The 23466-nt window shown below is 38.5% G+C and overlaps 1 protein-coding gene across 1 annotated transcript in view; it reads left to right on the top strand.

Annotated features, from left to right (window-relative positions):
* Positions 1 to 23466, top strand: part of SNAP25 (synaptosome associated protein 25) — a 34888-nt gene that overhangs the window by 9647 nt on the left and 1775 nt on the right. The window contains exons 3-6 of the mRNA XM_007956425.2: positions 1308 to 1356; positions 11256 to 11373; positions 14982 to 15107; positions 18345 to 18489. Of these exons, the coding sequence (XP_007954616.1) occupies positions 1308 to 1356; positions 11256 to 11373; positions 14982 to 15107; positions 18345 to 18489 (438 nt within the window). The remainder of the gene's footprint in view (positions 1 to 1307; positions 1357 to 11255; positions 11374 to 14981; positions 15108 to 18344; positions 18490 to 23466) is intronic.

Genomic DNA, 23466 nt, shown 5'->3' with positions numbered 1-23466 from the left:
TCCACCATTACTCTGCAAACCACATTCTAGCTTTGCAACTAAGGCCTTTCAAACTATGTTCAAAAGCATATAGGCTTTTGTGGCCAGAGGAGTTAACTGCACACATTCTCTGAAGAAGTCAGTTTATAAAACTCACTGAAACCATTTTCAGTGTATTTTCATTTTTTAGAAGCACTATTGGAATTTAATTGTAAAATACTGTTGTTTGGTTGTTGTTTTTTTTTTAATGCTGTTGATCTCCACTAATATCTCCCTGTCTTTCTTAATTCAAAATAAGTCAGTGGAAAATCAATGGGGCTATGAAAAATATCCTAGTTTAGAATTTATTCTAGTATCTACCATGAAATTTCCTTAAAAAATCAATTAATCCTAACTTTAAGCAATTCTATTTTATAGTTATCAATATGTACCCTTTTAAAGGGAAGGTTTTTACTTACCCTTAACTTTAATTTTAATCTAGGAATTCTTAAATCCTACAGTTGATGATTCCTAGATATGAGCAATCTCGGCTCCTTCCCCTTACAAAACATCTCCCACTCCTCTCTCCACAGTAATTCAGGTGGTGTTGGGTTTATTTGGTAATAAGGAGTGACATGGGAAGTGCCTTTTAAAGACTTCTGCCCAAAACAGCTGGTGGAGGAATAATTTTCTTAACATGCTATCATTGTGCAGAATTTTACATTTCAGAATAATGAACCTCTGTTCCTCATCTGTCAGTCCATTTTCTAAATGTCACAATCCTCTGCATAGAGAAAAATGGCGCTGTGATTTCTCAACTATTGTTGAAATGTGTTTCTCAACCATTGTGAAAGCCATGCTCGCTTTTGATGAATCTAAAATTTAATCCCCCAGTATTCTTACATATTCCCAGTGGAACATCCCTCCTCAGCTCAGTGATAAGACTTTCTGATAATATCATGCTGGAGAAGAAAATTTATTCTAGAAGAGTTTGAAATATTTGCTTTCTATGGTTTGTGTTAGGAACACTATAGACATTTTTGCTTTCCAAATGTAAGTTCACAGTACAATATTAGGTATATATTTTCAAATTCCATGTCAAGCCCAATCCTCAGCTCTACCCTGTGGAGCTCTTGCTATGTCCCCTTCTCCTTCCACCCACCTATAATAGTTACAGGTACCCATTCTTCAAGTCCCTTCCCAGCTCCTTAGTGCTCTCACCATATTTCTTCCCCTTTATTCTTCTTCATTTTCCATTTCTAGGGCTAGTTGTCCTTTTTACTGATGTCTCTTTCTCTCTTTTCTCTCTCTAATTCTTTTCCAACTTTGCTACCATTATTGGAATGTAGAGTAAAGATGCTGGTATCAGGACTTTGGTTATGTTGGATGAACAAGGAGGTAAGTTCAGATTTCTTCAGTAAGAACAATTCCTTGTCTGATTAAAATGCATTTTTAAAATTATTTTTGCAAATGCAGGTCACCATTTTGACATGTGAGTATAAGGGTTCTAGAATTTTTATTTTGCTTTCTTGCTTCCTCTGTTAAAAAGATTGGTAAATATATGGAACAGTTGAGGCCTTCTTCATGACTGAATGAAAGGTACTGCTATCCCTAGTGTACATGTTGGGGTAACAGAATTTTGAAAGCAACAGCCACTTTTTTTTTTTTTTAATGATGGCATCTTTGGTGATGTGAGAATTCTCTTATTCTCCTTGCCCCCCAATCTTTTCCATAAACTTAGTTTCCTTCAAATAATTTCTAGGTAAGATAGTAGAGTAGTATGTGATGTTGTCCACTTCTTTTGACCATCTTCATTCAGTACCTGGCAGTTTCAATTTCCAATTTATTATGTTGTCATTGTTGTTGTTAGGTACTATCGTTGGCTCCAACTCATAGTACCTCTATGTACAACAGAACAAAACATTGCCTAATCTTGTGCCAACCCCACAATCCTTGCTATTCCTGAACCCATTGTTGCAGCCACTATGTCAATCCATCCTGTTGAGGGTCTTCCCCTTTTTTGTTGACCCTCCACTTTACCAAGCATGATATCCTTCTCCAGGGAAGGTCTCTTCTGACAAGTAGGTGAGATGAAGTCTGGCCATTCTTGCTTCCAAGGAGCATTCTGGCTGCACTTCTTCCAAGACAGATTTGCCAGTATCCCTTAAATAACTAGTGCCATTTTAAATAAGATATGACCAGAGGGAGATCATTTGGAAAATGGAACATTGAACTGATTGAAATATTTTTTCAAAAAATAATTTTTTATTATTATGCTATGTTAGAAGCAATAAAAATCACAGGGCCAGCATTTTATGGGCATCTTCATATCCTAAAGTGGAATCCTAGCAGAGTAATCCCATAATTTTTCTTCTGTCTCAACATATCTAGCCATATGGTGATGTTTTACTAATTCTAGCCACAAATTTGTCACCAATTCATTCTAATCTAATAAATAATCTAATCTATTCTATCATCTAATCCATTCTAATAAATAGATTTTTGATAAAATATTCTTCTTTATTCATTTTTTATGAAAGTGTTAGAAAATTCTTCAAAACTGTGAGACTTTTATGTAAAAGATAAAAACATAAGATATGTTCACAACCTGGGACAAAGTCTAAACATAAACCTCAAACTGGGAGAAATATTTGTCACTAGATAACAGACATAAGGCACTTTTTCCTGAAATTGAGAGAGCACTTACATATCGAGGAAAAGGACAATAGGCCTGAAGGAAAATGGACATAGGTAAAAATAATCAGTTTCCAAATAAACATAATGAAATTATGTTTCTGCCTCACTCAGAATCTAGTTTAGATACCAATAATGAGATACTACTTTTTATGTAGCAGACTGGTAAAAATTTTAAAAATTGATTATAACTAGTGCTGGTGAGTGTGTGGGGAAAGGAATTTTCATTCTACAGATGGGTATTATAGACTGATACAAATGTTTTAAAGAATTTGATAATAAAGTACATACATCTTTGACCAAGACATTCCACTTCTAGAATTTTAACCTGAAGATGTACATTCATAATTCCACAAAAAATGCCTTATCTGCTGTAGTGTAAAACTGGAAATGATCTAAATGTCTGTTAGTATGGAACCCACAAGATTAATTATGGCATAGTCATAAAAAGAATACAAGTAGTCCCTGACTTACAACATATTTGAATTGTGATGAAAAACCACATTAATGACTGTCCTTTTGTTTTGTTTTTTTGTGCATCTTATCATTAGTAATATATACTGTGTACAGTGTTGCAGCTTGCAATTTGTTGATGTTCTTATTCTCATGCCAATCCCCAAAGACAAATAAAGATTGGACTTTTAAAGATATTGATATTAAAAAGCAATAATAATGAAAACTTGGGGGAGAAAAAGAGATATTTGATTTAGTCAGAATTGGCTATGACAGTCATTGGAATGGAATTCTGATTTAGTCAGAATTGGCTTATGACAGAGTCGTTGGAATGGAATTCTGACCTAAGTCAGGTACTACCCCTATTTTACAACCATTGCAATAAATGGGGTAAATCTTTATTTACTGACTTTCGAGATGTCAGGGTAGGAGCAGGGAGGGACTGAACAGAGGTATATAAATTTGAGTCCTCTGGGAAGCAAACACCAAAAGAAATTAGAAATGCAAGAGATGTACTGGGAAAAACATCTGTGATGGATCAAGGAGAGGGATCAGGAGTAGGCAGGGAAAACCTTCAGATTATGATGCAGATGTGAAACCTGTGAGAGGAGAGAGGGAAAAGGATGACTGGGTAGGATGACCCTCAGACTGCAATGCAATCTGAGGAAGTCTGGGCCAAGCCCAGGGCAAGTCCCAGAACAAAGTCTGCGGCAGAAATGTCCCAGCTCTAGTACTTCATTGTGTTCAGCCATTGGCTTGAAGCATCCTCTGGGAGCATGGCTTCAACGTAAACAACTCAGAGGATCCTAAAAGAGCAGCAACTGGAGGCCTTAGCTACCTACACTCCTCCTCCAGCAGGTGAAGAGATCTGAGGGGCACACTCCACAGTTGTCCTACAAGGACTTCCATTTTCACACTATTTTTTTTTTGTTATTAAACTTTTTCAGTAAGTATTCACCAATCAGCCAAAAAAATCAAGAAAAAAGGTTTTAAGAAACAATTGTATCGATATACCATATTTATCTGTTTATGGACACTTGGGTTGTTTCCACCCAATATCCAATTACCATCCATTCCATTCTAATTCATGGCAACTCCATGTGTGTCAGAGTAGAATTATGCTCCACAAAAATTTTCAATAGATTTTTTTGGAAGTAGATCGCCAGGCCTTTCTTCCAAGGCATATACAGGTGGACCACAAACCTTTCAGTTAGCAACTGAACACGTTAATCTTTGCACTACCTACAACTCTGGTGGCATAGTGTCTAAGTCATTTGACTGCTAACCAGAAGGCTGGAGGTTCAAACCCACCAGCCACTCCTCAGAAGGAAGGTTGGGCAATCTACTTCTGTAGTGATACTGCCTCTGAATCCCAAAGAGGGGTTGTTATGAGTCGGATCTGACTCGATGGTAGTAAGTTTTTGGTTTTTGAGGAACTCCATTATTGTAAATAATGTAATATTATTTAGCCATAAACAGAGCTGAAGTTCAGATACATGCTACAACATGGACGAACCTTGAAAAGACAGATATTTTTTTAAACCTTTTATTGTGATGTGGGTGAAAGTGTATAGAGCAAATCCATTTTCCATTCAACAATTTACTCTCAATTTTTTTTTTCATGTCACTGATTGTAGTCCCCTCAATAATAATAGCACTCCTCCCACTTCCTCCCTGTGTTTGTCATTTCCATTGCGTCTCTGCTGACCCAGAGAAATTTGTCCTTGGGCAAATGCTGCCCTTTTGACCTCAAATGGTTGATTGTTCTAAGTAGTGTCCTAGAGTTGTTCACCTTGTAGACCTGTTTATTGTTAGAATGAAAATTGAGCTATGGGGGTAAGTTCAGTTCCAGGTCCAAAGAGTAACCAAGGTCCATAGTCTTGGGGCTTTCACCAGTCTCTATCTGACCATAAGCTGGTCTACAAAAGGACAACTATTGTATTTGTTATTGTTTTATGTGCCGTCGAGTCTGACCTGACTCATAGCGACCCCTCCTTGGGTTTCTGAGGCAGCATCACTATGGAAGTAGATTGCCCAACCTTCCTTCCAAGGAGTGGCTGGTAGGTTTGAAACACCAGCCTTCTGGTTAGCAGTCAAGTGCCTTAGGCACTATGTTACCAGAGCTCCTTAACTATTGTATGGTCCCACTTATATAGGCAAATGCCCAGAATAGGCAAAATTTATTAGTGGTTACCAGAAACAAGTGGAAAGAGAAAATTGATAGGTATTGCTTCTAGGCACTAAGTTTCTGTTAAGTGTGATAAAAAAATTTTTGCAAATGGATACTGGTGGTGGTTGCATAATATGGTGAATTTAATTAAAGTTGCTGAATTATATGCATAAAAATAGTTGAAGTGGTAAATGTTTTGTTACATGTATTTCACCACAATAAAAATTTTAAAACAATTAGATATCAACCCCAACTCTTTCTTCCCAATTTTTGAAATAGAATTTGCTAAAATTTATAGGAAAAGAAAAAACAGAGTCTAGTGGGGTTGTATTTTAAAGGAATTACAATCGCTGTGGCAGTCTTCAAAATTCCCAAAGTGAATTTACTATAATTTTACTATAGACTTGATCTGTGTAGTAGTTTCCCATGTTTTGAAACTCAAGATGTATTAAGTCTTTGGTTTTTTTCTAAATAAACCAAAAACAAAACCAAACTCACTGCCATTGAATTGATTCCAATTCATAGTGCCCCCCTTTGGGTTTCCGAGGTGGTAAATCTTTACGGAAGTAGATTGCCCAGTCTTCCTTCCACAGAGTGGCTGGTGGGTTTGAACAGCCAAACTTCTGGTTAGCAGTCAAATGCCTTAGGCACTACGCCACCAGAGCTCCATTTGTTTCTGAATAGCAAGTACCAATACAGAAGAGTGGTATCTCATATCCAGAGCAAAATTGACATAGTTACACTGAACCAATTAGCAGTTCCACATGATTAACTCTCTGAGTTAATAATTTACATATGCAGCGAGTTTGGGAAAGTTTCAGCATCATGCTCTGTTTTCCGCAAACTAGAAATTTGACTTAAAGATGTGAAAATAATATGTAATTAACCTGGAAGCAAAATGAGAGAAAGTGAATTACATGTATACTTGGGTTGCAAATTTAATTGTACTTTTCTGAAGAAAAATATAATTTGGATAAATCCTTATACAAATAGAAAAATATATTATTCTTATGCAAAAACAGTGCTCGGGAGCATCTACCTATTATTTATCTGCAAAACAATGTCTGTTTTCCAGATTTCCCCACTAGATAGTTAATGTTTTCAGCTAAAAAATTTCCATTGTAGCAATACCACATTAAGTGCTCAATTCCTCAGTTAAACATATTTCCTAAGATAGCCTGGGTTTTACCAGACACATGGTGAATAGATTGATACCGATGAGAAACATGCAACTGTAAAACCTCCAAAAGTGAATGGTTTCCATCTGGTCTTAAGTGATATGCATTCCATTTATATTATAGTATGAGATTAGGACCTTTTAAAATGATAGATGAGCTTAAGTCAGTAACTATCTTGCTATGTTATTATAAATGCCCTTTAATTCTAATTATGTCATGTTTAGTTGTCTAGATCAGTAATGACTTCAAAATTTCTTTTTAGTTGTTTTCTGCTCATTTTTTCTGTCTGAGCATGAAAAATACAGATTATTTCTACCCAGCAGCTGCACAGGAGTCTCAAGAAACAACCATATTTCTAATGAACCTTCCAACCACTGTTGGGTCAAGTCAGACTACTCCACGTGGTCAGGCTAAACAGTTGCACTTGGAAATTCCTTATGGGAATTCTTGTTTTATATTCTGGTATCAAGAGACACCAAGGAACATTGAGCATGACACATGGCCCTGGATATATACTGAGCCCTGGCACTTTTATTCCCGTAGACAACTTGTCTCCAAGATAAATCCCCATGAAATAATTTTGGCACTAATGTGGGATGATTTAACCTTTCACCTCTGTATCCCTTGCTCCTTTTGTTGCTATCTGCTAAGTTATATATTTACTTTGATGTTGAAGATGTGGCTCTTAGGAAATTCCACTGGGATCAGCTCCAAACTAAACAGTGAAGTCTTTGACCCCTGCCCACCAGAGCAAAGGCAAAGTAAATCCCCATCAAGAAACCCAGTCAATTCCCTTAAAGGCTCTTGGCACTACAAGGCAACATTTGAGAAACATCCCTCTTGCTAAAATCCAGTCATTAACATATATCAATGACTAAAGCTGCACTGTCCAATATGGTAGTCACCAGACACATGTGCCTATTTAACTTTATTTATATAAATTTCTATATCTTCATCAATGCTAAGGAAAATAAAAATAATGTAGAAATCATCCTGTAATTGGATATGGTCGTGAAGGCTTGCACACTGGATCAATAGCATTGATGTCTTGCTATTCTTATAATTTTTTTTTTTTTAATAACCATATTGATGATTTTAAGATCCCATGTTGCCTTACTTAGGTTACAATGGTAGATGAGATGTCTACACTTAAATCCCTGAGTATCCTGTTATTGGTGAATCTATCACAAATAACCAGTCATTCAAACATCATGGCAAGAAAGTTCGAGTTCTTGCCCCAACTGGGAAGGCCCCTCCCAGCCCAAAACATTATTCTTCTGTCTAGCTCCAAGAGAAAAACTGAAAACAGCCAGAAAGCATTCTTAGAGAGGTAAGGAGCAGTCACCCTGGAACAATGCATTGCATCAGCCTCAGAGACACTGTTGTCTACCCCAATCTAGAATGAGGACATAGGTTGCTTTTAAGCATTTCCTTAGGAATGTCTTCACAGAAGTCACTGAAGTGCTGGAAGTCCCAATATATCAAACATACCTCACAAAGTAACTCAAACCAAAGGAAAAAAAAAAAAACTCACTGCTGTCAAGTACAGTGACGTACTGAGTGTACTAACTCAGTACACTCTAAAATTCAGTAATATTGCTAGAATATCTACAACAAAATGGTTACAAGATTTTTTTTTTTTTTTTTCAGATTAAGCTTTGGTTTAAAATTGTGCCTAAAGATCCATTCAACTGATATTGCTAGATATAAAACAATTTTCTGAATCAACTTTTCTGAAATGGCTTCAGAATTTCTTCTTTAGCTCTGAGTCTTGCCAAACATGCTGGTAGCCCATGATAGGACCTTGCTCCCAAAAATATGGATTTGGGCCTATCTGTTTATTTTTATCTTTTAATTTGAATTCTCTACTTTGAGGTCCAACACTTGTGGACTAATCTATATATGTGTGTTACCTTGTAATCCTGGAGGCAGAGTAGATGAGGTTCCTGAAATGTTGCCAGAGAGTTAATATTTTGGCTGCAATAGTATTAACTTGCTTTATGATTCAAGAGAAACTCCTCTGGAAGAGCATATACATGAATATGCATCCACACACCACAATCCATGCTTCTTTCAGTCCAGACCCCCTTCCAACCCAACACTCCAAGAAGCCATTAACAATGACTTGGTTGGGATTTGCACCCCTGTATTCTTGTGGTACAGTAGTGGAATTCTCAGCTTCCATGTGGAAGACGGCTTTGATCCCCAGCCAGTGTAACTCAGGCACAGCCATCACCCATCTGTCAGTGGAGGCTTGAGTTGCTACTCAACAGGTTTCAGCACTGTTTCCAGACTAAGACAAAGAAGAAAGGCCTGGAGATCTACTTCTAAAAAATCAGCCAATGACAGCCCTGTGGGTCACTGGGCAGGTCTGCAACCCATCATGGGAGTGGTACAGAACCAGCATTGTTTCACTCCTTAGTACATGGGCTTGCCATGATTCAGGGGTCAACAACGATGTCTGTCTGTACTTAATGGCTCTTCACGTGATGATGTTGATTTCCTTTTCCCTCCACTAATCTTTTCACTGGGGGCTCCAGTGGTGTAGTGCCTAAGGCATTTGACTGCTAACCAGAAGGCTGGTGGTTCAAACCCACCAGCCACTTCTCAGAAGGAAGACCGGGTAATCTACTTCTGTAGAGATACCACCTTGGAAATCCAAGGAAGGATTGCTATGAGTCGGATCCAACTCGACAGCAATGAGTTTGGTTTGGTTAATCCTTTCTCTCAAGTCGTTAATTTGATCTACAAACTAATTTGTTGCATGTTTTAAAGGAGAGTGAAGTGAAGCCTTCTGAAAAGTAAAAACACCTTTCTGAAATGGAAAGAATTATCATCCTTTTTTTTTTTTTTTTTTTTAAGCCCTTTAAGACATTGTTGGACTTGTATTTACTCAACAGAAGTTTGCCAGCAACACAGTGGTATTTCCTTCAGTTATACAAGACTCTCTGAAAATTTTGTTTTCAATGGTCATTTAAAGAGTGGAGTGGAGATAACAGATGGCTTATACATTAATTCTGTTCTTTAGCCCCACAGATGAGGACACAATAGATGAGCCCATCTTCGGTTTTTCATAATGCTAGTTTCCACTATACAATTTAAAGAGAAATTGTTCTTAAGTGATTATTTTTGCCCTTAGGCTGGAAACATACTTACCAGTTTTATTAGAATCATGCTTTATTCCTGGACATCTAAGCACACATGCATGAAAATATAAATGAAAGGAGGAACAGAAATGTAATTAGGTTTTATAATTAGATGACCAAGACATCCCATTTTAATGGTTTTAAAAGCTGTTTTAAAAAATCCTTCAGTGAACTTGTAGTTAACTCAATTTGGTGTCACAATTCAAAAAATTAATCAAGTTAGTATATGTAACCCTAGAAGTACAATTCGCTTTTATGACTATCAATCTGTTTTAGATATACTAAGACCAGTTCTGCTGGCAGCAATGACACAGTACTGTTTTATGTTCCAGTCCATCCTCCAAACAGATCTGTGCATTCGTTCTTCCTGCTCTGCACCCACTATTGGTATCTAGCATGTCCCCGCTTTCCAAAACACCAAATTCACTGCAATCAAGTTGATTCCAATTAATAGCAACCCTGTAGAACTGTCCTAGAGAGTTTCCAAGGCTTTGAATTTATATGGAAGCAGACTGCCTCTTTCTCTCACAGAGCAGCCAGTGGGTTTGAACTACTAACCTTTTGGTTAGCAGCCCAATGACTTAACCACAGTGCCACTAGGGCTCCTGCCCCTGTTATAGAGGATGGGAAATTGGGGCAGAGAAGCGACATGACTTCCAAAGTTCTCATAGCAATAAGCCATAGGAGGAGAAAGGAATCAAAATGTTCTGGTATTTATAACATTGCTGTGCTAATATTGTTTTATTTACAGTTTTTATGAATTAAGCATTCTCAACCAAGAACTGACCATGGCCTACCTTGGCTAGACAGTCACAACTAGGAGGAAAAAAAAAAGATCCCATACTCTTTGCTGATTATTGTTGCTGTTTTTGTTGTTATTTCTTTCCCCAAAGAAGAAAATGGACTCAATTGTCTACCCTTACCTGGTTGAGGATGCTTACAACCAAAAGATCTACCTGTATTAAAGTTGAAGCAGAAAACTTAATCCCGTGGCATTAAATCTGAATGCTAAAACATAAACTAACGCTTTGTTTTTCTTTCTCTTGAGTTTCACTGGTGTCTGAGTAAGTGAATATGCTGTGCTATTTTCCTGGACATTCAAAATCAAGCAGGCCTACCTACCCCATCCCATCATGTTTGAATTACAAACTATTTTGAGCATCGTTTTTGTTCATTTCCTTCAACCCGTGCCAGTGTAGGGCAGCGGCAGCAGTCTGCAGCAATGCATCCTCTTGGATTATGCATTGTAATCTCTCTCTTTCTCTTTCAAATTCCATTTCACATAGTCATTTCTCATGTTCTGTTGGAAACCCCAAAAAAATTCATTCCACACTGTCATCCCTTTGTCCTAACCAGAACAACTCGATCGTGTCGAAGAAGGCATGAACCATATCAACCAAGACATGAAGGAGGCCGAGAAAAATTTAAAAGATTTAGGGAAATGCTGTGGCCTTTTCATATGTCCTTGTAACAAGTAGGTACTGGGTACCAGCTCTAATCTGTGGCGTCCAGTTTTCTTTCTTTCTTTTTCTTTCTTTTTTTTTTTCTTTTTTTCTTTTTTAATGTCAAAGTGAATGTCTGAAGTTTTGTCTTTTTTTTCTTTGTCCTTTTCCATCTGCTTCATTCTGTGGGGATAAAATACTTGTGTTTAATCAGAACAACTGGAACGCATTGAGGAAGGGATGGACCAAATCAATAAGGACATGAAAGAAGCAGAAAAGAATTTGACGGACCTAGGAAAATTCTGCGGGCTTTGTGTGTGTCCCTGTAACAAGTAGGTGCTGCCTGCCTGCCTGAAGCTTTGGTTTCCTCCAAGGCCCATCTCCAAGCCTTGACCAGCTCATTCCTGCCAAGCACATAGGCAGGATGAGCATGTGGCATGCAGAACAGATCAATACCGTCTCCAATGCATTCATTTCATAGCATAGATGATATTAGTGGGAGTTACTGTTGATGCATTAAAAATCAGGCATACCACAGTGAAAGCTTCACTGTCAGCAACTTTTATTGGCAAACGTTTCAACATTTTCCAGAAGTGTACCTGAGACAGAGCCCAGCCTCAAGCTAGAGGCACCCGGAGAACTTAATTATCCCCAACCCCAAGAGCCAAAATTGCAGATTTAGAAAAGGCTGGAGGTATGTTTGGAAGAAGAGAAACACATATGTCAGGGTTTGATTTCTCAAAAGTAAAAGAATTAGGTAATTTGGCACAAGTAAGCATTTCTGTAAGTTACAGGGTATGACACAGAGTCTCCCTTTCTACTGCCCACCAGTAGTAGCCAAATCTGGTCAGTGGTGAGCCTGCAGATGCCACAGCTCTACCCAACCCAGGGGTAATGAGCCCTTCAGCAAGAAGTGCTCATGTTTTACCCATACTGAACTGATTCCTCTCAAATTCTTCCCCTTTGGAGATCTACCCGTACACTGGCTGAAATGTTGAAATGTGTAGGTTTTGCATGCACAACATCACAAAACATTCTACTGTTCTCAAGGTTCTGCAACGCTTTTTTTGGAATGTAGCAGAAAATGTGACATGTGGTTATAAAGGTTTGCGACAGAAGGAACCTGAAACTGAAGGTTCTGGAAGGTAGTCATTTGACTAGCAGAGGGGAAAAATGCATGAGCAGATTGTCCAACATGCATTTGGAAAATTAAGCCCCTTACCCCACCTCCCTCACCTTTGCCACTTCCCCATTTAAAAGAACCCTTTTTCCTAAAGCTTTCCTGATCCCAGCTTTTAGAATAGAAATTGATATCATTTCTAGCTGATTATATGACCATTCACATCCTTTAAACTTTGAGGCTGATTTAAAATATCCCACTTCCTGTTTAGGAGGGGGAGGGGCTCGATTTACCAATAAATAACCTTTTTTTGAAAAAGAAAGAATAATCTACAGTAAACCTTGGTTAACTGGAATCTAGCCAACTGTAACCCACTGCTGTATTTATACTTTTGCTCCATTCTACTTTTATTAAAACTAGACAAATTTTAAAAAAAAAATCACATCAAGGATTTAAAATGGTTTTTCTTCCAGGGCTGACTAGTTAGTACATATTCTCTCACTCAGCCTCTACTCGCCTACAACTTCCAACAGGAGCAAATAGTAAGAGTTGATCTTCAGACACACCAAGACAAACCACATTCTAAAAAATAAAAGACTCACAAAGATGTTCACTACCCTAAGATCCTATGGTAGGAAAATGGCTCAAGAGTCTAACAAAGATTCAAAAATCACCTTGAAAACAAAGTTTTCCTCCATGGCCCACTATTTAATCAAGAACGTAATATAATTTACCAAAATGACCTCTTGTTCAAGCATTCCAGTTAATCAAGATTGGCTGTGTACCTTTTCAGTGGCCACTTGCCCCTAGGTGAGATTACCATTCATTTTGTGAGGAATTCCAGCATATATATTTTCCCTCACTCATCAACTGTGTTTGGAGAAAGGCTGACGGCAGGGCCCTTTGGGACAGATTGCCATGTTTCTATGAAATGATGGCCCCTATGAATTCCACATATTAGTTGGCAGTAATTCTTTAATGCACAAGAGACCCTTGCCGAGCTTCAAAGCTTGACTGACGTGTTCCCTATCTTGTGTAAATAACGCTTTAAAAACCATGTGTCACAACGCAGTGGCTGGTGGTGCCCCGGACTCTCTGAGGGCTTTGCCCTGTCTCAGCATGTTTCGAAGGACTATAGTAGATGTACGGCAGTTACGTGAGTCTATGTGCAGCGTTGTGGGTGCAGTGATTTGCCTTCTTTTAGAAACGCATACTTTCCTATTCCCTGGAATTTGCCAAAGATGGTATCCGAGACATTTTACATAGCAGAAAGCATCACAAAGTCCATATGACTTCTTTTAATCTGAGGAGGGAGGGGATGGGGAGTTGGAAAAAACAAAGTCAGACTCAGAACCCAGCTAAAGGAGTTTTCAGATCCTGTCCCACTCAGTGGGCCTGTGGCCCTTTAACACATTTAATTCTCACTACTCTAAGGGCTATGGAATTATATATTAGATCATGGGAGTTGCTGAGATTCCATTTGTACAATTTTCCAAATTGTCTCCAGGTTTGCTTAGTCCCCAGTCTGCAAGTACTAGAGCCAATTTTAATATATGGCTATGGTCCTTTAGTGGGGGAAGAAAAAAAAAGTCAAATTCTGGTATATTCCAATAGAAAATATGAAAAGGGACCAAAGGAAGTTCTGTTGCTTTTGGACTGAAAAACTTGTGGTTTCTACTATGCAAAGATCCTAAAAACATCTTTGATTGCTTTAAATTACAACACACCCACCAAAATGTGCTGCACATGTTTCTATTGGGCACAACAGGTATGCCTGGATTTTAAGTTTCTTTCCAAGGCAGCTCAGTGAAATATGGCATGGAGACCACACCAATTCCAAACCACCCCCCTGCCCCAATCCCAGGGTAGTCTGAAGTAGGAGGTTGTAAGCACTCCCCACCTTGCCCCTCAGCCCAACAAAGAAGCCATTTAACCTGCGTTTCAAATCCTCATGAAGGCTATTACTGTCCTGCTAGTGCCTTTCGAGAATGGTCAACTTCTGGAGTAGTTTGGCTTTAAATGAGAATGCTTCACTTTCTACTCATGCCTGTAGCTGGTGCATGAAGAAGACATAGAAGGGTTTCCCTTTCTGGTGCTAGATGGCTTGTTCTCTCTTCTATTTTCCTGCATTCATTTCACTACGCCACTTTTACTTTTTGTCTCTGTGGACAAAGGTTTGTACATCACCTCTGGATGTATGGTGACTGTTTGGAAGTACCGATATATTATCTAATTCAAATTCCTCTAGATACAACTCAAAGACCATCACCCTTGGCCAACCACCAATCCTTTGTGTCCTACATTCAGAGTTGGAAATATTAGTTCCATACACATGTTAGAAAAAATTTTAAAATAGGTAATCTTTGCATGATGGTGTGTAACTTGGTTGAGTATGTTTATCTTGATGACAGTCTGTTGCTGTGGTGTGATGAACACACTCTACTTGGCAGTCTTGTTTTGTGTATGTCTGCCAGTATGTTTTTCTGTGTGTGTTTTGTGTCTCAAAATATAACTGTGTTACTGAAATAGAACTCAATGTCCTCCAGCTACCTTTATCCAACTAAACCACTAAAGCAAGAACAACATGGGAGCAAAGGTTGCAGTCTTGACAATAGCAATTGAGTGGATTGGAAATGAAACACTGAGTAGCTGAGGCATGGTGGTGGCCAACTGTTTGGGTCGGGTTTATGATATATCGGTATTCTCTAATTTCCCAAGTTAAAACTCATTTGCTTGGTTCAGTTCTTCGCTTGAAAAGGTAACAATTAAGAGCTTGCTGCTCCACCTCCTGCCTTGTCACTCACACTTTTTTTTGCATAGGCTTAAATCAAGCGATGCCTACAAAAAAGCTTGGGGCAATAATCAGGATGGAGTGGTAGCCAGCCAGCCTGCTCGTGTGGTGGACGAACGGGAGCAGATGGCCATCAGTGGTGGCTTCATCCGCAGGTGAGCCTCATGCAGCCAGCATGGTAGCAGTTACCTATTGAGTAAGAACCACCCCAAAACTGAGTAGCTTAAAACAACCATTTTATCACTTACGAATCTATATGTTGACTGGGCAGTTCTTGATCTAGCCTCTCCTGTCTCACTCATGGCACTAGGGTAATTAGAGGCAAGGTAACTGAAGATAGCCTCACTCGAATTTCTGATGATTGGCTGGGCTATCAGCCAGGGGCCTCTATTCTCCACATGGTCTCTCCAGCAGGGTGGCTCAGATTTCTTACCTGGTGGTGAGAGCATCCCAAGTGGGTAGGCGTGTGTCATATTTCCTGAAATTCCACTGGACAAAGCAAGTCACACTGCCATGCCCAGGATCAATGAGGCAGGAAGCAGGCATCTCCCTCGATGAGTTTAATTGAATAGAGCTAATTAAAGAGACTTTTTACCGAAGTGTTGACATGGTTAATAATGACAATTGGTGAAGTATTTAGGGACTAGTAATAGTGACAAGCTATTACCACATAATCCTGAAGGGACAGGAGCATGAGCTATTTATCAGAACCTGGCAATAGTTATGGCCCTGGGCAAAGGACTACAGATAGAGCAATGCAACTGGCTACCAATGCCAGCCACTCAGGATGGGATCAAAACTGGAGATCCTGAATAGAGTGGGAGGAAAAATGTGGAAAAAATTTCAAAAACACAATAATGACCAGAATTACTGGTCAGATGGAGTCTGGTGGGACCCCCAAGACTGGAATACCCTTTGGGCCTGAGAATAGGACTCACTCCCAAACATCACCTCTCAGCCCAACAATAGAAAGACTTACATGCAGAACACCCAACCCAGGGCTAGGCACCCACCAACTCCACAAAGATACACCCCTTACAGCAATTGACTATGGGGCACCTGAGGGGCAGCATTCACATGAAGGGAAAGCTGGACAGACAGGAGTACATACTTAAGAATGGCGTGGGGGGGGTCACAGGGAAGGGAGAGCAGGAGAGTGGATTAGGGTTGGGGATGGTAATTGAGGCATGAAATCAAATGTACATGAACTGTTGAATGTAAAACAAATTTTGCTAAGTAAATTTGCACCCAAAACATAATAAAAAAAATTCAAAGCAAAACCTAAATTCATTAATTTGACAGTTAATACATCTTTCGTGCAAATCCAACATCTTTTCTTTAGCAACAATTCATTCATCTTCTTGAACATTAGTATTTTATTGAAAAATAAATTTAAATTAAAAATTCAGTATGTATGTATTAAGGAAAATAAGTAGACTAGTCCAAAGTTTGCAATTCTCTGATATGCACTATTTAAAAGTGTTAAGGGATCAATATACTGGATTCATTATTCTGAAGAAATGATGTGTAGCAAAAAATGAGAAGATTTCATTATCTTATTATTTTCAAAATAATAATAAAATAATCACACGTGCACACACACACACACACACATATATAACTTCATAGGGAGTGAAAACATTAAATAAATACCCCAACCTCTCTCTCCTCTTGCCCTCCAATCTCTCATTGGGCAAACCCTCCTGGAAGCTGAAGGGTAAGAGAACCCAGCTGGTATAATCATAGAAGTCAGTCTCTCTCGCTGTAGAATAAAAAAAGTCAGAGAATGGATTTGGAGGTGCAAACAGAATAATGAGCATACTTGGCTTCTAATTAATCATTTCCTTTCAGATCTGGAAGCAAAAAACCACCTAAATATCTATAAAAATCTCAAATCATACAGATAAGCCAATTCAGAACTCAGTTCTTAGGAGATCAGAAAACAGAAAAATAATAATAATAAAATATTCCTGAAGTAGGAAAAAAAAAAAAAACCTATCCCTTTTTACAAGTTCCTTCACCAGGACTCAACGTGGCTAGGGTAGTTGTTTGTACAGCTGATGACCTAGGTCATCATGGTTACTGTTGAACAGATAACCCTGATTCAAATAATGGGTCACAGTCACTTACGGGTAAGGTCTATCTCACAGATGACAATTGTATTCCTGCTTCTATGTGTCCCCAGGGAAGCTAGATCAAGGGTTCTCAACATTGGTTGCTCATAAAAATCATCTGGGAAAATTGTTTTGTTTTGTTTGGGGCTCAATCTATACCATTTGAACCAGAATCTCGAGAAGTGATGGCTGTGTTTTTTAAAAGCTCCTCAGGTGATCCTAATGTGCAGCCTAGATTGAGAAGCACTGAGCTAGCAGTACGCCTTAGCTACTGCAAACAATTAAATAAGCCGTTTCTCTCTATAAGAAGGGTGGGATGTTCCCTTTAATGTTTTTAATTTTCTCTGGTCTGGGCTGTTTTAAAAACCTTTATGGACTGGCCTGCATAGGGAGTTAACATGGAGGGAGAGATTTTAATCCCTCTGAATATGTTTTGGCCATCAACATCTGTACTGGGAAAATGCCAGAACATTCTGGAATAAGTACTACTTTCAGTAAAGAGTTAGTGCCTTTTTCTTAACTTTCAAGCTGTACTTAAAAGATGGCAAAATGATAAGACATTTTGAGAACCAATTCCATCCTCTCCACTCACTAGTGTTTAAGCTGGGCAGTAATCTTTTATCAGTTTTCCTCTCTGACATGACCCATTCACAAGCTACTAAAAACTCCATAGAAAATAACAAAAATAAAATTCACTGCCATATTAGCAGATGAAAATTATCTTGAACAAGTAGCTCCCCTTGGAGTTCTTGGGAGCAAGAAGGATTAAGGGATAGATTGTAATTATCATTACTCTTTTCATTGATATTGGTCCCAAGCAGAAAAGGAGATGAGCAAAGAGATTCTCTGACTTGACGCAATTAGCTTTTTCTTTCATTCCGAATTTGCATCTTGGAGACTTTCGTTGACATTATAGAAAGAAAAATATAGTTTCTATCTAGTTCATCTTCATTCTCTGTCCTTGAGTCCTCCTAAATAAAATTAGTTTACCCTAAAAAATAAAAATCGAGATAAAATATGAAGGGGGAAATAATGGAAGTGAGAGAAGAAGATAAATTCAGCTATGTAATATACTTTCTTTTAAAATAGAAATTCTGGAGTTTAGAAATTCAATTATTATTATTATTTTAATGTACAAAAGTTAAAATGTGTTTTTGTATTGAATGACCCTTAAAGATGAAAACATTGAGGTGTACAGATTTTTCCTAAGTTTTGAGTCTTTGTTATTTGAATGTTTTCCAACCCTCTATCTCCTAAAAATTGCTCTTTGGCCTTCAGGGTAACAAATGATGCCCGAGAAAATGAAATGGATGAAAACCTGGAACAAGTGAGCGGCATCATTGGAAACCTCCGTCACATGGCCCTGGACATGGGCAATGAGATTGATACACAGAATCGCCAGATTGACAGGATCATGGAGAAGGTGAGCACCTGGCAGTCAGCTAGTTGCTACTACTTGTCCCTTCTGAAGTAACCACTCAGAAGGCATAAAGAGCATAAGACTCTACAACCATAACATTGGATTCAAGTACACCAGGAGCTGGAAATTTTCACCTTAATTGTTCAAGACAGAGACACAGGATTCAGCAGCAGAACCAAAGTGAAGGTGGTAGAATTTGATCTAGCAAATAATACTCAGGAGATCTCTCTATGCCATGCATCATGCTAGGCACCATCCCTACTGCCAAGTAACTCCAAGCCTGGAAGAGGCACTGAGACACCAGATGAAGTTACCAAAATAGGATTCCCCAAGAGAGTCAGAGATGAAATGCTAAATAGGGTTAGAAGAGGAGAGACTTCAAGGGGACAGGAGTGGGAAAATCTCAGAAAAGATCGGATTTGTAGTGAATCTTGAAGGATGTTTAGGAGTTTATCAAATGAAAATGATGTGAGAAATCAGAAAGTGTGGGAAAGAATAGTTATGTTAGTTTATCCAGAAGAAGAACATCTTAGTCAGAGTTCTCAACAGGTTGGATGAGTCCCACCCACATTGTGGAAGGTAATCTGCTTTACTTAAGGCCAACTAATTCAATTACATGTAACTATTTCATGTGCTTAGTAGTTCAGTGGTAGTTTGGCAGTTCAAAACCACCAGAGGCACCCCAGAAGAAAGACCTAGCAACCTATTTCAGAAAGATCACAGCCGTTGAAAACCCTGTGGAGCAACAGTTCTACTCTAAAACACATGAGGTCATTGCAGATAGTGCAAACCAACTGGGTAACACAGCCTACCCAAATAGACATAGAATCAACCATAACAATGAGTTTGACTTTTGCTTTTTATAAATGTGTTACAAAGCTGTAATGATAGTGCAAAAAGACCTGATTCCATTTCCAACAGCACATATCCCCAGATCTCATAGTAGGGAACTCATGTCTGATGAAGTTGAATTCACACAAGGACACCAGACTTGCCTGTAAGGCTGAGACCCCAGTGCCAACAAAGGGAATAAGGAAACCTGAAGAGAATAGAATAGAATAGAGTAGGTTTAGCAGGGCTTGAAATTAGAAGAAAAGAGAAATAAATACTCAAGAGTTTCCATAAAGAGATGTGGAGCACCAAATCTGATGTTTCATACCATGCAAATCTAAAATAGTTTCTGTTCTTGTATTCCATTCCCTCCCCAATCAGTATAATCTTGAATTTTGATTATTATCACTTAAAATGTTCAAATGCCAAAGGAAGAAATAGATACATTGTAAGTTTAATGGTTATTGTGCATCAATAATTTACAGTATTTGGTACGAGTTTATTCCTTAGAAAATCTTGAAGTTCTTCATTTTCTTTTTAACAGTCCATTCCACTTTGGTGAGCAGAGAAGGATGCTTTTGAGATTTCATAAAGCTCAATAGTCAGCGTCTTGGCATCCAAGCAGCCTCCACTGACTTGAAAAAGGAATGAGCAGACATAAAGGGAATACTTGGCCCTATTGTGTTTGTGTGCTCCATATTAAAAGTATCTTATGGCATAATATTTTGCCTGATCAATATTGTGTTACACAAATGTCAGTGCTGGTTGACAAAATGCTTGTGCTTTGCTTACTTTTGCAACACTTGACATTCATTTCTCTGTTAAGAGGCTTTTAATACACTAAAGCTTTCAAAGCTGTGCTACTCAGTGGATTTTAGAACAATAGTGAGAGTTTCAAAAAGCACTAGAGTCAACCCAATCTGACCTAACCAATTATGGCCCAGAAAGATGAACTAAGAATTGTTTAACTGCCCTCCAGTGGAAAAATGATTTTTAAAAAAACACAGAAAGTATTCACTATCAGTAGACCCAATTTACACACAGATGCAGGTAGATAATGCATCAAAGACAATTAGTTCTAGAAGGGGAGGCTTTACTAACGGGGAGGTCAAGCCTTTATTGAGACAGTTAGACATTAAGCATGAAAAAGGTGTTCCTGGAAAGGCAAGTGGCAACTTAATTCTGTCCCTGTGCATTTCCATTTCTCAGCTTCAGGGAAAATCTTTCATACTGGGCCCAATTTACTGCAAGGGCACAGACATATGCACCTTTATAAGGCTCCATTAAAAGCCAGGCAAGTGGATGAGAAATGGCCATTCTTCTTTGTGTCATTCCTTGAGTGCTGAATTGTTTAAGGAGTTGGGGAGGGGCTAGTTGACTTTGAAAAACACATTCATTCTGGTCAACATTTTAGCCTCTATTTCAAAAAATCATCATCTGAACATGATTCAGAGTTCATTTCAACCCAGCATTGCTCCAAATGATAAATGTTACATTAGCTGCACAATTATTAGTAGATTTCCTCCTCATGGAGTTTCTCACCTCTGATAACAGGAAACAGTGCAAAAATCTCCTACACATCTAAGATTTAATGAAAATCACACTGTAAGAGTAAGGAGAGTCTTTTGCTGTTTCTTTAATATTCTGTCATAACCACAACACCAACCTACACCCGATTCTATTGATCATGATCCTTTCCCATTACTTGGCTAATAAATATTGAAGTTTTGAGAGTCCAGAACAATGAGATATATAATACATTCCTGTGAACTGGTAGCGTAGCGCCTAAAGCACTTGACTGCTGACCAGAAGGCTGGTAGTTCAAACCCACCAGCCACTCCTCAGAAGGAAGGTTGGACAATTTACTTTCGTAGTGATACCGCCTCAGAAACCCAAGGAGGGGTCGCTATGAGTTGGGGCTGACTCCACAGCACATGACAACAACAACATGGACTGTCAAGAAATTATTTGGGCCTACTTAAAAACCTTGCTTTCTGCTTAAGGGTATTTATAGATAAAAAATTATCTAAGATTAAAAAGGTATAATTATTTTTAAAACTGCTAAAGCAGAGGCAAGTTTATATCATATGCTTTCTGGAACTATTGCTAAAGAAGAAATGTTAGTGATATTCAAATTTCAGTGTAAAATTGTCAGTGATAGATGTGTTATACAGGATGAAATCCATTGAGGCAAAAGCATCAGCACTGCTCTAATTTTTCTATCAATGAAAAAACACAGTGAAAACTGAAGAATATTCCACTTACCAGTTCTGTTATCTGGTTGCCTCATCCAAAAGATGGAGATAATAAGAGAATAGTTTAAACCTGGCATCTGAATGGGCTGCCATGTAAGATAGTGGGCATTAATTTCTGGAAGTCCAAGGTGGGGACTAGTCTGAGCTGCCACTTCCTCAAGTTGTGGAGCTTTCAGAAGGGTGGACCGAACATCTCCTTCCAGTTCTCTCACAGGCTCCTCTATGGTCATCCTAGCTTTTTCACAAAGGCAAACCATGGAGCGTAGGCTGGATAGACCAGCAAGTTCAGGATTCTCTAAATAGAAATATGAAAGGTGAGATGGAATATCCTCCACAAATAAAGTCCTAAAGCCTATAAATAAGATGGACACAAAGGCATTCTCTAAATACCAGGAGGATGCCTAAAAAGGAGGTTCTTTGAGGATTTAAACAAAAAGGCCTACTTGTTTACAGATTGTAAAAAAACTGTCATATATTTTGTGTTAGCAAATGGAAGAAATGACAAAAGAGCCGAACAGCAGATTTCAAAGGCAGCTTGAGCAGACAAAGCCAATTACTATAATGAAATGTGCAAAGACCTAGAGTTAGAAAACCAAAAGGGAAGAACACACTCGGCATTTCTCAAGCTGAAAGACCTGAGGAAAAAATTTTAGCCTCTAGTTGTATAGGCTGAAATTTTGAAGTGTTTCAGAAAGAATTTAGGTGGAATCCATAGATGCTCAGTTAATATGGGACTGTTCCTAACCTATGTCTTTGAGAACGTCTGGAGTAACCCTCGTGCTCTACTTCACGACATTCACTTGCTCCACTGTCTGAATCTCAGTAGTGCATTTCTGATGCAACAAGTCCTACAACTTTTGCTTCCAGAAAACGTAATCAAGTATTGTCATTTTTAAATGGCTGGTTTATCTCATTGGAGCTTTTCTCATAGTTCAGTCGGGGAAAAAGAAAAGTATAATTCTATCTGCAGGATACTAGTCTGAGTCCATGCTTCTCCTCTATCTCAAAGTTTCGTTGTTTCTGATGGATTTGTAGCTAGAGAGGAATGATTTAGAGCCAATAAAAATTGGAGGGATTAGCCATTTTCTAAATGAGGTACCTAAGGTTGAAAATATGATTTTACACGTTAAAACAAAGAAAATTAATGCTCCATCTTATACAGTAAATAACTTATTTGGGAAGTCAGCTGTCAACTGATTATCCAGACTGATGGTGGAAAACCACTGCCAGATATAGTTATGAATAATCTAGAGCTATTTTTATTCTGAAGGAGCACTGGTAGCATAGTGCTTAAGGCACTTGACTGCTAACCAGAAGCCTGGCGGTTCAAACTCACCAGCCAGCTGCTCCTTAGAAGGAAGGTTGGGCAATCTACTTCCATAGTGATACTGCCTGTGAAACCCAAGGGCTCGCTATGAGTCAGGTCTGACTCAAGGGCACGTAACAACAACAACATTTTTATTCTAACCTTGCTAATTTCTATTTGAAAATGAATAACTTTAGTACTCTAGGAACACACTTCAAACTTAATGTAAGAATTCTCAACTCAGTAGAGATTAGAAAGCACAAAGAATTAGTAGCCAGCACGAAGTTAGTTTGACTTGTTGACTGATAAACAGTTCTGCTTCCCTACACTACCCTTCAGTTTCCTCCTCTTCCTCTTCCCAGGCTGAAGGACAATGTTACCAATTACAATAGGTCAAAACAGCAGCCTAAACAGATTCTTTGTCTGCCTCTCTATTTGCTGACTCATGTCTCTCTCATGATGACAGGAATAGTTCATTTTCTAGGATTTAAAGGAGCTCTGGTAGCATAGTGGCTAAGACACTTGCCTGCTAACCAGACAGCTGGTGGTTCAAACCCACCAGCCACTCCTCGGAAGGAAGGTTGGGCA

This window comes from Orycteropus afer, unplaced genomic scaffold (assembly GCF_000298275.1).
Source record: "Orycteropus afer afer isolate SDZICR_OR568_19922 unplaced genomic scaffold, OryAfe1.0 scaffold00620, whole genome shotgun sequence".
Taxonomy (NCBI): Eukaryota; Metazoa; Chordata; class Mammalia; order Tubulidentata; family Orycteropodidae; genus Orycteropus; species Orycteropus afer.
This window is presented reverse-complemented; position numbering and strand designations above follow the sequence as displayed.